The 17,058-nt window shown below is 41.9% G+C and overlaps 1 protein-coding gene across 1 annotated transcript in view; it reads left to right on the top strand.

Moving 5' to 3' along the window:
* The window catches only part of CFAP61 (cilia and flagella associated protein 61), a 174,902-nt gene that overhangs the window by 132,453 nt on the left and 25,391 nt on the right, over nucleotides 1-17,058 (top strand). The window contains exons 21-23 of the mRNA XM_063299927.1: nucleotides 6,722-7,049; nucleotides 14,120-14,211; nucleotides 14,849-15,054. Of these exons, the coding sequence (XP_063155997.1) occupies nucleotides 6,722-7,049; nucleotides 14,120-14,211; nucleotides 14,849-15,054 (626 nt within the window). The remainder of the gene's footprint in view (nucleotides 1-6,721; nucleotides 7,050-14,119; nucleotides 14,212-14,848; nucleotides 15,055-17,058) is intronic.

Raw genomic sequence — 17,058 nt, forward strand, 5'->3', positions numbered from 1 at the left:
TAAATCATTAATTCATCTTTTCTTCTTTCAACAGAAAGTCCATATAAGGTTTCCAGTCTTTCAAAAAAAGTCTTTATCATTTTTTACATGCTAGCAAAATAATGCTTAGGTTCATCCAACAAGGAAAGGGGGATGCCAAATGTTCAATCAGGTTTTAGCAAAGGCCAAGGAACATGAGACATTATTGCTGATGCACGCTAGATAACTGAGAAAGCCAAAGAATACCCAAAATAAATCAATGCATACTTCATTGATTATAGAAAGGCCTTCAGTCTTGTCAGTCATGTTGAGCTGTGTGCTTAGAAAAATGGGAATCCCAGAACATTTCTTTGTCTTCATGTGAAAGTCATGGCAAAACAGTCATGGCAGAACAGACTGGCTCCAGGTTGGCAAATGAATAAGACAAGGCTGTAAACTATACTCTGATTGATTGATTGATTGATTGATTGATTCATTCATTCATTCATTCATTCATTCATTCATTCATTCATTCAACCGATATGTGGAATGTATATTGAGGAAAGCTGGACTGGAAGAAAATGAGTGTGGTTTTATAACTGGAAGAAGAAACATCAATAATCTGCACAATACTGATGTCAGCACCTGGTCATTCGAGCATTCACACAATCACAGTCAAGAGGCTGAGATTCCTTTAACTATTTAATGAAGCGAAATGAACGGTACAGAAGTAAAGCTGCGAATGGAGAGTTCCCGCTCAAACCTAGATTTAAAACTACATTCCCTTAGTTTGTTCCCTTTCCCACGACAGCATGTCACCCCCCTCCCATCCAGGTAGTGTATCTAAATCCAGATGTATCTCAATTCATTGTCCTTGATGTCTTCCATAGCCATAATAATCCACTTCACACTCCAACCTCACCCCCCCCATCTGGTGACACAGAGTCTACACCATTCACAAGGAAATGATGGCAGATCCTCCAGTAAGGGGTTCTGTGAATCCTTTGATCGGGGGGATCTGACAACTGATGATGCTAATACCTGAAAATCCAAATGATTTGAAAGCTGTAGTAATGAAAATAAAGAAGCAAAATGAAAAAAGAGAATTATGATTAAATATAAAGAAAACCAAACTAAGGACAACAGGTACGAGCCTTAGAATTGACGAAGATAATGAAGAGGTAGATAGCTTCTGCCTTTTAGGATCAACAATCAACAGTAAAGGAACCAACAGTCAAGATATAACTGCAGACTAGTACTTGGTAGAGTAGCCATGAAGGCCCTGGAAAAGATAATCAGCTGCCAGGATGTGTCTATATCTACAAAGATCAAAACATGCAGGTAATTATTTTCTCTGTGATGCTCTATGGAAGTAACTATTGGATTTTGAAGAAGCAGGATACTTCTTCTGATGTATCAAAAGTACTGATGCTTTTGAACTCTGGTGTTAGACGAGTCTCCTGAGAATGCCTGGATAGCCAGATAAACAAATGGATCATCAAATAAAGCAACTGAGATTTCACACTTGAGGCACAATGACCAGTCTCAAATTATTATACTTTGGACACATTATGCAAAAGCCTTGTTCTCTGGAGAAGTCTATAATGCTGGGAAAGGTGGAAGGAGAGAGAAGAGGATGTCCAGCAGCAATGGGTGCACTATTGGAAAACCTGAAAGACCAGGTTGGGGACTGTCCTCCTGAAAAAAATTATATATGTGGTTGCCAAGAGTCAACACCAATTTGATGACACATAAGCAGATTATTGAGCCCATAGTGTGGAAGATTGGGACTCCTGTCTCAGAAGCCTTGTGGATATTTTGGGACAGCAGTCTGGCAGTTTCTGTTGCCACTACCTATCTTTCAGGGTTTGCCTCAGCTGGTATCTTCCCCCTAACCTCAGTGTATGAGAGAAATAAGACTCTTGCAACCTGTACTATCTTTCTGGTGATTAAAAGATCAAAACACAAAAGGTAAAATATCTGTAATGCCACTACCAGGTCCTATCATGTAAAGCCCTTCCTTGAGAGACAGACCAATTTAACAGGAGGTAAACAAAATCTAACTTTATTTTTAAAAAGAAGATAACATGTAAAATACTTTTTAAACTTTAAATATTAATCAAATCGAATTATCCATTCAGTCATATCCAACCCTTGGCAATTCCATAAGTCAGCTCTCTCCATGATTTCCGATCTTGTACAGCTTCTTTCAGTTGCTTTATATTTTGGCCTGTGTCTGCTTTGATTACATCCAACCAGTGCGTTCTTTGGCATCCTCGTTGTCTTTTTGCCACTGACCATTCCAAGCATAACGTCTTTCTCCAACAATGTTGATCTCATGACATGACCGAAGTAACTAGGTCTAAGTTTTGTTATTTTTCCTTCTATTGTCATGTCCAGTTTCAATGCGCTTCAACACTTCTTTGTTATCTTTGCAGTCCAAGGGATGCGCAAGAGCCTCCTCTAACACCATAGTTCAAAAGAATCAATTTTCCTTCTATCCAACTTCTTCATCGGCCAGTTTTCACAGTCATATGTAGTTATGGGGAACATGATTGTGCGGACTAGTCTACACTTAGTTGTCAAGCTGACATCCTTGGTTTTCCAAATTTGATTCATACTCATCATTGCTGTGCACCCCAGCATGATTCAGCATATTATTTCTTGGCTGCATTTGCAACTATTTGAATAGTAATCAGAATTACTATTTTGATGTTTCCATTCTTTGCAGTTGTTATGAGTTTGGTCTTTTTGATATTCAGAAAGAGAATATCTAGCTTTCTTCTTTGAGTTTCATGATTAGGTGCTTTAGGCCTTCCTGGGTTTCTGAGAGGAGGGTTGTATCATCCGCATATTGAAGGTTATTGATGTTTCTTTCGCCAACTTTCACTCCAATTTTTGATTCATCTAGCTCCAGTTTCCTGATGAGCACTTCAGTGTACAAATTGAATAAGAAAGGTGACAGAATGCAACCTTGTTGCACACCTTTCTTGAACTTGAACCAATCAGTATCTCCATATTGAGTTCGTACAGTGGCTTCCTGATTTCCATACAGTGATTTCACCACTTCACCAAATGTAGTGGCACCCCAAGGTCTGCTAGGGCTCTCCATAGTTTCTCATGGTCCACACAATCAAAAGCTTTCCTGTAGTTGATGAAGCACATATAAATGTTCTTTTGAAATTTGCAACATTTTTCCATTATCCATTGAATGTTTGCAATGATCACGGGTGCCATGACCCTGTCAGAAACCACCTTGGACATCTGGTAGTTCCCTTTTGATGACTGGAGCCAGGCATTGTTGTATGATTTTCAGTAGAATCTTGCTAGCATGAGATATGAGAGCAACAGTGCGGTAGTTAGAACACTCCTTTGAATCCCCCTTTTTGGCAATGGAATAAATACTGATTGTTTCCAGTTATGTGGCCGTGTGTTGGTTTCCCAAATTTTCTGGCACAAAGCTCTGATAATTGCAGTTGGTATTGGCCTTAGCAATTCTGCAGGGTTGCTGTCAACTCCTGGGGCCTTGTCGTTTGGCAGTTGGTTCATTGCCCACTTGACTTCTTTATCAAGGATGGCTGGTCCTAGTTCTGTTTGCAAAATTTTTACAAGGTAGGTTGCTAGGTCTTTCCTTAATCCTCCACATTTGCCTGGGCTAGGACCAGCATGTATACTTGGAGGAACAAGTGCACATGACTGGGTTTTAAATATTAAAAATGCAAGCAAAGAGATAATTTATAGAACCCTCAAATCATGGTTAGCTGCTTACAAATGAATTAAAACAGAAGATCCCAAAAGAAAATGTAATGGTCCAGGTAGACCACAGGATGGCAAAGATCTGCTCTATAATAAGATGAGATAGTTTCAAATTAATAATTCTATAGAGGAAAAAAAAGTAAGTTATTACTATTAATTATAAAATAATATATGATGATGTAGTAAATCAGTTTATAATTATATACTATAATAAAAGTGATAAAATACGATAGCTAAAAAGAGAATAAAAATAAAAAAGCAAATTATTCTATACTAATGGGCTACAGTAGTACAACTGTTAGACAAGATGTCTGGAAAAAATAAATATAAGCAGCAGTATAACAATGCAGTTACATAAGCATGGGTTTATTAGCACTGTTTAACTCATCGTACTGGCCAATTTCTGGCTGGTTTTACAAGCTGCTGTGCAAAATGTAGCAACATTGTATGTTACAGGAGGATTAAATCAGAAGAAGTAAAAATACATGAAATTGATTGGTATGGCCAGGCAGCTGGAAATATAACATAAAATAAGCAATAAAGAAGAACATGTTCGATAGCTTCAATGTGCCCAGACCCATAGGGACATAAGCACTCTAGAAAAGAATTTTCTATGTTTCGGGGCTCCTAGCTGCTTGAGATAAACTTCAGGAATTACTTTGACTATTGGTAAAATAGACATTTTTTAAAAGATATTATCGTTGTTGTTTTAAAATGATCTGTCTTGCTCATAACCTAGGAAAAGCAAGTAGAATGGAGAGAGTCTTAATAATGCTAATTTTGCTGATAGTGAGGGTCAGAATCTATCCTTCAGTGATAAAAGAGCTAAGCTCATTGGGAAGCAAGTTAATCTTATCCAAAGGATAATTATAGCCAGAACTCTAGACTCCATTTTAACCAAATAAAACTAGAGTGTCACATCATCTTTTCTTACATCTTTTTTCCATTTGTCCAATTGGGAGAATAATCTACTATTACTATGTCAATGGGACGCGGTGGCGCTGCGGGTTAAACCGCTGAGCTGTCGATCGGAAGGTCGGCGGTTCGAAACCGCGCGGCGGGGTGAGCTCCCGTTGCTCGTCCCAGCTCCTGCACACCAAGCAGTTCGAAAACATGCAAATGTGAGTAGATTAATTGGTACCGCTTCGGCGGGAAGGTAACGGCGTTCCGTGAGTCATGCTGGCCACATGACCCGGAAGTGTCCTATGGACAACGCCGGCTCCAAGGCTTTGAAACGGAGATGAGCACCGCCTCCTAGAGTCGGACACGACTGGACTTTACGTCAAGGGAAACCTTTACCTTTACCTTTACTATGTCAAACAAGACTCATACTTTCTCTTCCTGCAATATCTCTACTTTCACTCTTCTTTTTTCAATGTCCTTTTTTCCTAAGTTCTACTTTTGACACTACCAGAAATGGCTTGTCTCACATTCAGAGCATCTCATTACCCTTGTGATCACCCTTCACTAATTATCTCAATCTTTTATGATAAAAAATAAAATCAGTTGGGCTCTTAGATTTATATTGACTCTTTTTCCATGTGTACATATGAATAGACTTACATTTAAACCACATACTTGATACAAAGAGCTTTTTCTAAGCAGATACTCATCGGTCACTATTCTCATTCGTTCTTGGGGCTGCAACTGGACAAATCAATTTTTTTAATACTGTCTTGTCTCATTCCCACCTATCATCTAACAGAATATTTTTCCCTATACATCACATTTATTTAGAATGTTACATACTTTCCCCCAACCAAGAATGAGTTAGCAGGAAAATTATATACCATGTAACATGCATCTGTGATCAAACTACAGGTAGTCCTCACTTAACGACTGCCCTGTTTGACAACTGTTTGAAGTTACAACTAGTCCTCACACTTATGACCATCTCTGTATCTCCACGGTGACATGATCAACATTCAAGTGCTTCACAACCGGTGGGCGTTTACGACTGTCTCAGCATCCCACAGTCACATGATTGCCATTTGTGCACTTCACAGCCAGCTTCCAACAAGCAAGGTCAATATAGAAACTGGCAGTAAAATTGAAAGTCCCAGTCATGTGATGTCTCACTTAATGACTACAGCAGAAGTGAAGTCCTAAGTCCATCATGGTCACATGACCGCATCACTTAGTGATGGAGTTGCTGGTCCCAATTGTGGTTGTTAAGCGAGGACTACCTGTACTCTTTTCCTTTGGACCAACAACCTAGCTGACCCCAAGTCATACTTTCTGACATAAATTTTAGCCTTCTCATTCATAATTAAACCTACACCTTCACTTCCATGTGTGTATTCATCCACTACACAAGGTCATATCACCTTCATGCAGATCTATGGCATCCTTCACAAATATACAGTACACATTTTTTTCTTTCTTTTTTCATTTATTAATTCATGCAGTTAATAAGCATGCAGTTACATTCTAAGTCACAATCTTCCATTGCCATGGTTGTCATCAAATCTTGACCTTTGCCACCCATCATGGGTCTGGTCAATAGAAGTTTTCACATAACACTTTTCAGTAAGAGACGGAAGGAGTAGTCTAGGTTACTAGCCTTAATTATACCAATGCTGCATGCAATGCACTTTGCTAATGTTAAGTTCACTAATGGTCAGTTTAGTACATTTTGACCAGTATGCTGCAAGTGTATCCAAAGCCCAGCTTTGTCCCAAGCAAGCCAATATAATGTTGCCTATACTTCACCTATTGGAAAATGCCTGAAGTACACTGACATAGTAAGGATACTCATCTATTTGAGCACTAAATATTCTAAAAAATACATTTAATTATTTACCACTTACTGGAACTCGACTATGATTGACCAGAAAGTTTTCCTTTTGTACTTCTTTAGTAATGCTTAATGTCATTCTGTTCATGTTTAGTTTCCACTAAAGTTGCATATTAGGTTACAAATTAAGCGAAATTTGCAATTTAACTAAGCAGACTTGTATTATGGCTGTTGCTTTAGAGGATGACTAATGACCAAAAATTTATTTAGGCATTCTTTAACTTTACCAAAAGAAGAGTGGATTATGAGACGTTCAAAGCAGTTAATGATGCATGTCTGGTTTATGATGGGAGACTTGTGATTGATACCAACTTCCATACCAATGATGTGACCATCAGAGCTGGAGGTCCTTTAACCAAATTTTCCAATATATACTATGCTAATGAATGGACACACAGCAATTTCAGCTCCAAGGAGATTGGTTTTCAGCTTGCTGCAACCATGCTGAATCTCTTCGATCCAACTCTAGAGCCAATTTTTGAACCTCCAGAAGATATGGATAGACTAATTCCTATGTACAAGGGATGCAAAATTCAAGGTGAGCCAAATACATTTCTTTTTCATAGTCTTGCATTTCTATAAATTTCACCTTGCTGTATCAGAAAATATTTTGAAGTAAAAGAAATCGATTTATGATATATCAGGTTTAGAAAGACAAAAATTTTGCCTGTTGGCCGAATAATGTCATTTTTCCTGTTCTATTTGTCTCTTATGTATGTATGTATGTATTTGTTGCCAAGATCATCTAGTGTATACCCCAAATGCAAATTCAAAATACAGTGTTGTCATTGCTATATACAGGGAAATTAGAACTGCCTTTTATTATGCAGTTCAAATAATAATAATAATTTACGAAACTTGTATGCAGCTTGACTCACAATAACTCTGAGCAGCTCACAACAATCTAAGAAATTACAATAAAAGATAAAGATAAAAGATGGCCAATGTGATGAAGCGAAGAGTCTCACTGTTCCTTGCCAAAGGCCTGGGTGCTACCCCATCCAAGGTCAAAGCTGGAATATCCCCAGATCTGGGTAGCCCCAAGACCCACAGCCACTTGCTCTTGGTAGGAATGAGGCAGAGCTGGTTTCTCCCCATCCAAACCCACAGAGCATCCAGGTACTGGGACAGAACCTTGATAGCTTCACCTGACTGACTCAAGGCCAAAAGATGTAATTCGGTATCATCAGCATACTAATGACCTCACCCAGTGATTTCATGTAAATATTTAAAAGGAGAGGAGAGGGGATAGAACCCTGAAGAACCCCTCACAGGAGGAGCCTAGGGAATGCTCTCTCCCCCTCACCAACACCGACTGGAACCGGCCCCACAAAAAGGAAGAGAACCATCATAAATTGGTGCCCCAGTCCCCAAACCACGGAGCTGGCTCAGAAGGATACTGTGGTTGATGTATTGAAAGCTGCTGAGCAAGGAGTACAAGGATGGATACACCACCATCATCCTGGCTCCACCACAGGTCATCAACAAGTATCACCAAGGCTGTCTCCGTACTAAATCCCAGCCTGAAACACAACTGAAATGGGTTGTTTCCTCCTGTCAGAGTCAAGCCTGCCTCTGACTCAGAAAGTGAAACTCCTGAGTCAGAGGAGGAAATAGAAACTTACCAGGCTGAAACCAGGAAAACAAAACTCGAGGATGAGCCAGCAGCACGGGAAGAGTCCAAGGCGCTGATTGGCCAGGATTCGGGGGAGGATTCGAACCCTCCAATCAGTGCACGCCAACGTCAGACAGAAAAGCGCGCAAAAGAAAAGGCAGCTCAATTGGCTGCAGAAGGGTCCAGGTGTGCCAAGGATCAGGATAAAAGGCAGACGCGCAAAGAGTGAGCTGCCGGAGACAACTGATCCTCCAAGCCTGCAGCTTCAGCGGAAGAGTCCTTACCTGCATTGGAGACAGCGTCTGTTGCCGATGAGGAATCAGCGCCCTTGCTCCGCTCTGAAGAGGACTTGAATCCTGCCTTTGATGCCATTGGGGATTCTGTATTCACCGTGCCCAGCAATCTCAGCCTTGCCTCCAGCCTTGGAACTCCACAATCTTCTACGCAGCTCCTTTGTGCCTTTGACTCTCAGTCCCGTGGTATGCCTTCAGTGCAGTCCAGCCATGTCTTGGGTACCCAGCCTTGCTCCAGAGTTTCACACCTATCCTGTAGTGAAACTGTATTCCAGTCTAGCCTTGCTCTGAGTTTCCAGCCTTGCTCCAAGTCTCCAGTCCAGAGAATCCAGCCCAGTCCAGGGTTTCCAGTCGAGTCCAGCCTTGCTCCGAGTTTCCAGCCTTGCTCCAAGTCTCCAGTCCAGAGAATCCAGCCCAGTCCAGGGTTTCCAGTCGAGTCCAGCCTTGCTCCGAGTTTCCAGCCTTGCTTCAAGTCTCCAGTCCAGAGGATCCAGCCTAGTCCTGGGCTTCCAGCCAAGTCCAGTTTTGCTCTGAGTTCCCAGCCGAGCTCCAAGTCTTCAGTCCAGAGAATCCAGCCTAGTCCAGAGTTCCTAGCCAAGCCCAGCCCCATTTGCAGTTCATAATTTTGCTTCGAGACTCCAGTTACTGGTTTCCAGTCTGGCGTGGGTTGCTAGCCACCCAGTGTTCCAGTGGCAGAGCCTCTCCAGTACTGTTCCAGTTTGAGACCTGTGTCCTCAGCTTTAGCAGCACCTTGAGTTCCAGTCTCTTCCAGCCTTCCAGTTCCAGTCAGAAGTCCTGTTCCACTGCCTTGTTGTGGCCCAGTTGGGCTTGTTGAACCCAGCACTTTGTACTTCAAGGACTTATTTATTGTAAATCGTTATTTAATAAAGAGTATTTTTGATATTAATCTGCCCGGTGCATAGTCTGAACAGGACACCTCCCTAGTTCTCATCAGCTGCAGACCAACCATCTTCTCAACAAACTTCCCCAAAAAAGGAAGGTTGGAGATTGGTCAGTTGTTGTCAAAAATGGTTGGATCCTCAGAGACGCTGACACCATGGCCTGAACCCAACCACAGATCACCTCCCTGGCCACTTTTACAATCCAGGAAGGGCTGGGATCCAGTAAACAGGTGGCTGAGCTGACAGCATGGAGAGCTCTGTCCACTTCTTTGGGAGTCACCAGCTCATATTCTTCCCAGATCACACCCCCAGACCATGCCCCAGGCACCTCAACCTGCTCTGCCCAGCCAGAGAATGAATCTGAGAGCCTATACCCATTGGATAGCTGAATCATCCTCACAGTAGCCCAATAGATGTTTCAAAGGGCCCTCCCTACCCAATAGTGATTGTGCAATGATTGCCTATTCTAAAACATTATCAGACTCACAGGCTGAAGTTTAAGGATATCTGATTTATTAAAGAACAGCATGCAGGATCACAAAGAAAGCTGAGAATGCTAAAAGCGCGGGCAAATTCAAACTAAAAACCCTCAGTGAAAACAAAATCCCTCCCCCTTAGAATCTTCTCAAGTCCATATCCACAGGTGCTCCTAACGGTTCCTGATGGTCTGCGGGAAAAGTCCTTGAACAGGCAAAATAACCCAAACACATTCCATTCCCCTGATTCCACATACAGAGCTTGGTACAAGGTTTCACAGCAGCTCAAACCCAAACAGAGCCAGATACTGGATGGGTATCAGTGGATACAATAAGGGTGGAGAAATATTGAGGTTTTGCCACTCTTACTGCCAAAAAATCCCTAATATGGGCTTTTACCCTTATCTGGTCAGACTCACTTTGAGTCTTCCTCCAACTGCATTCCAGGTGTCTCTTCTGGTGCTTCATCTCCTGGAGCTTCTCAGTAAACCAACTTGTACCCCAGAATCGGCACGCAGGGAGAGGCTGCATAGGAGTGATACAGTTCAAGGCCTCAGCTACCCACCCATTCCAGGCAGTGACTAGAGCCTTGGCTGAACCTCTCACCAGATCCTCAGGAAAAACCCCAAGCTCTCTCTGGAACGTCACGGGGACCGGCCAATTGAATGGTCCTGTCTCCCTGCAGGGAAGGGTGCTACCAGTGAATCAAAAGACAACCAGAGAGTAATCTGTGCACAGCAAGACTGATGTTAATGTCCTGCACTGCTAGATCACATCTCAACTGCCCCAAGACAAAAGCTAGAACTAGCTTGTGACCTCTGGTATGTGTCAGGCATCAATGACTTGGGATAGGTCCATGGTTGCCATGAAGGCCACAAACTCCTAAGCCACTCTGGACTCAAAGTTACTGGGTGGCAAGTTGAAATCCCCAAGCACAAACAGCCTTGGGGACTCTATTGCCAATCCAGCAATGGAATCCAGAAGCTCAGCCAGGGATGCTGCTGGGCAGCAGAGGGTGGTACACCAGCAGCACTTCCAACTGTTCCCTTAAGCCCAGCTTCAGCCAGAGCACCTCACATCTGGTTCTTTGCAGTGCAGAGCCCCTGAAACCTATAACAACTCACAGATGACAACAGCCACCCTCCTTCCCTCCCCTGGGCTCTTGGCTGGTGCAGAACCCAAAACTTGGGTGGGCACATTTCTGAGAGGGGAAACCCTCCCCTCCAGGCCCAACCAAGTCTTGGTAAGTCATGCCAGGTCAGCACCCTCCTCCAAGATAAAATCATGGATGAGGGCAGCTTTGTTACACGCTGACCTGGCATTCCGAACCAACAGCCGAAGTCCAGGGCCACCAAGGATGCAGTTGCCAGGCACTAAGGGTAGAAGCCAAGGCCTGGACAGCAGGAACACTTTCAAACAGCAGGCCTGGTGCATCCCTGAGTGCAGCCCACCCTCAGATTCCTGCCATATCTCTGCCATTAAAATAGCCCTCCTGCCCCCTCAGCTTCCCCCTTCCCATCCTCCCTGCTATGCTTCCTGCCCAGGCCCAGGCACACATATCCAATCTCACCACTGCCACCACCACCACCAGACAATTCCCTTATAACCCACCCCAACCCACCAGGAACTCAGTCACCCCTAACCACATCTGTCTTAAGGCACTCAGCAGTCTGGGGGATTCAATCCCTAGCAGGAAGAGAGGGGAAAGAACAAAACAACACCAGAAAGTTCCACATACTTCCCCATCCCTATGAATAGGGCAGGTACCCTAATGATGACACAGGTTAACCCAGAGCCAGATCCACAAGGCCAACATCTGAGAGTGGAGGGTGCAAAAGCCTAAGGGCCACCAAGGATGCGAAGGCTGCATGGGCCACAAAGTCCACCATGCCAGCTGTCTTCTGCAGCGATGCCAGCACCAAGGCATTTGCTGAACCTATAGGCCTCACTGCAACTCCTCACGGCCCCAGTAGCCAGGCCCAAGAATAGCCCTGATCTCCCCACCAGTGCTGGCTTCAGCAGTCCAGACACACCACCTCTGGCCTCTGGACTCCACTGTTGCTGCCATCCAGGACCCAAGAGCTTCCACAATGATCCCTTGCCAGTCTCTTGTCACCTCCACAACCCTCTGCATCTTTCACAGCTACCAGGTCTCACATCAGCTGCATCTCCGATCTTTCCTGGTCTCTCTGCAGCCTGCAGCAGCTTCAGAGGCCTTAGATGTTTTCAGGGCTTCACAACAGGCTAGAGGTCTAGTAACTACTATATTGGGTCCCCCCTCAATGACAGGGTCCCCCCCACTAGCTCATTGGTCATGGGAGGCAGCCACCCCCCCCAAAAAAGCCATACAGAAATGAAAAGACTGCATCCACACCAACCACTCCTCAGCACACAATCCATCCAGTTGCCATCTTTAAAAAAAAATCCTCAGGAACTCTAGGAGATTTACAAATATTAAAATAGCAATGAAATGAAATTACATTTGAAAACTTCAGTAACAAAATTCTAACAAAAATAGGAAACATACAGATAAATTTGTCTGTGTGCATACACACACACACACACACATATACAGATTCGTGCCTGTGGCTCTACAATCAGTCCCGAAAGTATTTGCTGCTTCAGAAGTCCTTGAGTGTGAGGGCCATCCTCACCTCAGGGGGCAACTGTTGCACAAAAGGAGAGCTGCCACTATCTGGTCACTGATATCTGGTCTCTTCTACCATACTGTACCTCCTGGTAGAAGGGACCATTAGAAGGCACTCTCTGGCCGTCAGGATTGGATGGGCAGAGATTACTAAGAAAAGAGTGCTAAAAGCCTCCAGGCACTGGGAAATGTATGGTTCAGCACAGCATAAAAGTGTAATACTTTTCAGGCTGCGGCCAGGGTAGGCACAGGCCTAGGGGTGCCCTATTTTAGGGGGCGCCAAAATCAAAAAGATTTCTGAAAAACACAATAAAAAAGCAAAAAACAGTAACAGTGCACCCAGTGAACCAGTGCACCCACTTGAGGGTTAAATATAATTTTGCAGTGTAAACAGGGTGAAAATGTCAGAGAAAAGAGAAAAAAAAAATGTCATACAATCATAAGTGTAAAGCTCAAAAACTCAAAAAAGTAAGACAGCACCTTTTTGAAATTCCTAACAAAATTGGAAGATGAGCCAAACCATAGGGGCACCAGAATATGACTGCCTAGGGCGCCAGAATGTCTAGAGCCGGCCCTGGCTATGGCCACACTCCAAATTACATCAGTAGCCTGAGCAAGACAAAAACTATTTTTGATTTGATTCAGTGTAAAATACAGTCAACATGATTGTTACCAATGTTTTTAATAATTTTCCCCATTTTATCATAGGAGGCAAGTTTTGGGGGGCTGAGAAACTCCTACAGAAGGAGTTTCAGGATCTGCATGTAGCCCAGGAAGCCCCATATTGTGGACTGTGCATGAAACAAAATCTGCTAAAACTTTGCCATCTATTTTGTTGAACTGTTACTCTTGTAGCTGCAGTTTCCTCTCTTCTTGCCACATTCTGCCTTACACTCCCCTTCTCTTCATCTGGAAACTAGAGAAAATGATTTAAAGGAAATGATAGGAATTGCAGTAGCAAAATAGGGCAAGGGTTAAGTACTCTTTGCCATTCTATTTTTCAAAAAAATATTTTTCCTCTGAAAGAAATACATGTCAGGTGTTTAATACTTGGTGTTAGCCCCTGAAATAGATGTTGGATATTTGTTTTTCTAACACTGATAGAGCCTACACATTTTGGCTTCCAAAGAGATGAAAATATAGCAAAAAAGAGCCATTTCTCACATTTTCCAACTTTTAAGATCAAATTGGCTATTAAATAGAAAAAAAAACGTAATAATCTTGATGGTTTCTCACTTCTTTTTCATGAGGTATTTTCCAGTTTAGTTGTGCCTACAAATATATAACGTATTTGCATGGCATCTCCTATGAGAAAAGATTCCAAGCATGAAGTAGGTCTGAGAATACAGTAATCCTTTTTCATTCTTATTAAAAAGATCCTGAATTCTCACCCAGTATTCTGATTCTCTCAGCTGTGGTGTTTACAGGAAGCAGAGTCTACCTTTTCCAAGTCTTGAAGATCAGCTGAAGTTAGAACTGCTTCAGTTCAGCATGTAACCACCACAATGCGTACTATCAATTAAATTGCAACAAAGTTTCATCTGTTCTTCCAGTTACCCTGGATGTGTTTTAAAAAATAACAAAGTAAAAAATAACAGTACTTTGAAGGCCTAATGATGAACAAGTTTACTAATTTTGTGTACTCTACATGTCTTGATAATGTTGGTTTTCACAGGTGGTATTCTACCTGGAAAATACAATTATGTGCATATTTTTAAACCTGGGATTCCTGCCCGCTTGGATGTACAAGAATCACAACCTACTTATGTAAGTACTCTCTGAGTAATACAGGTCTGTGTGATTTTGAATTAGAACTATCCTGAGGATATTTTTTGTTGTTGTTTTCTAGGAAAGATATGGACATATAATAAGCCTCATATAAATTATTCAAAATGCTACATGAGGTGTATTGACATCATGACTGTAACAATATTGTTCACATAGTTTTCAGTCTGCTAGCATATGAAGTAAATGCTTAGGTTGCCTCCTTTTTTGCTAGCAGGGTTTTTGCAAAATTAATAACCACCTTAACAACAATATACAACATGTTCAGTCTTCCTTGCCTTTTTCTATGGATCAGCACTGAACATTCGTATGTACCAAGCAATTCTGCTGGGAAGACTTCCACGGCCATTTGTGCTGTGTCTTTTTCTATAAACACACAGATACTACATTTGTATATAGCTGATCTTGCTGCTAATACCCAGTGCTCTTAGAATATAACCTTTGTGGTATAACCCAAGGAAGAGAAAAAAGTAGAACTCCAGTTGTAAGGTAATATTGATATAAAACACTTCAGTAACTAACTTACCTCCCTGCCTTTCTTGTTCTCTTCTGGAATGAGTAGTTTGATATGTGATCTAGCTTTGCCTGTTGTCCCAACACTTTTCTCAATTTATTATAGGGAATTGCAATTACAACAGGAGATGCAGTAAAGGGAAATTACTTCAGAATACATGTCAACCAGTACAGCATAATAGAAACCATTACTTGCTTTTCAAAGAAACCTATTCCTGTTTCCAACTACATATGTTTATTTGGACAGCATGAACGTCTTCTTAATAATCTTTGTTCTCGCTGGAGGGAGGGACTGATCTCAAATCTCTATAGGTAGGATAAAGTTTTGTTTCATTTATGAAATCTGTTACGGTGCAGATATTTGGGGCAGATTTCACTTTTGGAGAAGCAGCAGCTTCTGGTCATAGGCAGGCACAGTAATATGAACTCGTTCCTGAAAAGTAAACAGAGTGTCCGTGGAGAATATTGTTAGGAAGAGCTTGGTGATTTTACTAGTCTGTATGTTTAAATATACTACTGTATAAGCTACTCTCAGAAAACTTGATTGTATAGAGGGGGATATTTTATATATTTCATTTGTTTATTTATATTTCAAATTTTGTCACCGCCCATCTCCCTCAAAAGATTATGTCCATTTTTCAAACAAATACATTAATTAAAATATGGTTAATCTTTGTGGGCTGAGGGCTGATAGCACTGTTTCATATTTTGAGCACTTGTGGTAGGTGAGCTACAAAATTATTGTTATAGGAGACTTGCCTGTTCACTATGCTGGACAAGGCCTGTCCAAAAATCTCATTTATCATGAGGTGAACTGACCCCTGAGGATGTTCTCTACACTGCAGTGAGATCTTTGTGGGATTCAAAAGCATTGCTACAAATAAATATCATACTGGAAGCTAATATTTTGCTTTCTTTTAGTTCTTGATTTTTTAAACTTAAAATAATATGCGTAGAAAAGATGGTGGGGCAGAGATTTTTGGTCTAGCAGTACACTGACTGCTGTGGACACCACACTGCCTGTTGCTAGTGTATATAAAATAGTTGCTTGATTGTCTTCCTTTCCTAGTTGGGGCTGGGGTGAGAGAACAGTGTGCATGTATTTTCCTTTATTTTACAATGCCTAAAGGATAGTGTTTAGACTCCATTATCTCTACACAGAAAGAATGTCCAAATTCTTTCTCCCTCCTCTATCAAACTAAGAGGTGTTTCCAACCTCAGTGGCCTGGTGTCCATTTCTTGAGAAATGGCATCCAACAGCATTAATTGACACATACTTGCAGTTTTTTCATACCCAAATGTATCACTGACATTCAGTCAGCATGAAAGGTGAAAGGTGAAAGGTCCCCTGTGCAAGCACCGAGTCATGTCAAGAAAATGCTTTCGTGATGTTTTCTTGGCAGACTATAGAGCAGGGTGGTTTGCCATTGCCTTCCCCAGTCGTCACCTTCCCCAGCAAGGTGGGTACTCATTTTACCAACCTTGGAAGGAAGGATGGAAGGCTGAGTTGACCTGAGCCTGCTACCCAAGAATCCAGCTTCCGCTGGGATCGAACTCAGGTCACAGGGAGAGTTTCGGTTGCAATACTGCCACCTACCACTCTGCAATACTGCCACCTACCACACGAGGCTGTTTCAGTCAGCATACTACCAAGCAAAAATATATGAATTTTCTGTTGCCACAGTGATTAGCTCTGAAAGTAGTCCCAGCTTGTCAATCAAAAATGTGAAAGCTGAATTCCAGATGTGGGTTCCTTGGGGTAAGCAAAGTATATACAAAGTACAGAAAAGGAGTAAGAGACAGCTACAAGTTGGGATATCTTCAGGGATGGGTCAGAATAGTCAATATGATAGTTGTGGTTGTGCAGTTAAAGTCCTGCCTCTTTTTTACATGTACCGCATATGCAACACATGTTAAAAAGGGTCAGGGCTTCAATCACACAGCATCCTCTTTATGTTTTTGATCCTCCAGAAGATACCCTGGTGATGAACATTATTTTTTCAAGGAGTCTTAGGAAGTATACTTTAGTGGTAATGTAAATTAGGGAAGATGCATGCAAACTGATTTTTGTTGATTCATAGATCCCTAGCAGAAATCCTCTTTATTGCTCCACTTTAGAGCATAAGGGGAAACTGTTTTGCTAACACTTCCTTTGAACAACCATTAAATCTTAATGTTTCCAACTGATCTTGAAAAGTGGCTTTCCCATTTACAAAGTGCATCTATTAATAAGAATCTTGGCCATTTCTTTGATGATGCTATACAGCAAGCAATTAGTATCACATTCTATATAAATTATCAGAGTATATAACCAGA

This window comes from Candoia aspera, chromosome 3, assembly GCF_035149785.1.
Source record: "Candoia aspera isolate rCanAsp1 chromosome 3, rCanAsp1.hap2, whole genome shotgun sequence".
Lineage (NCBI taxonomy): Eukaryota > Metazoa > Chordata > Lepidosauria > Squamata > Boidae > Candoia > Candoia aspera.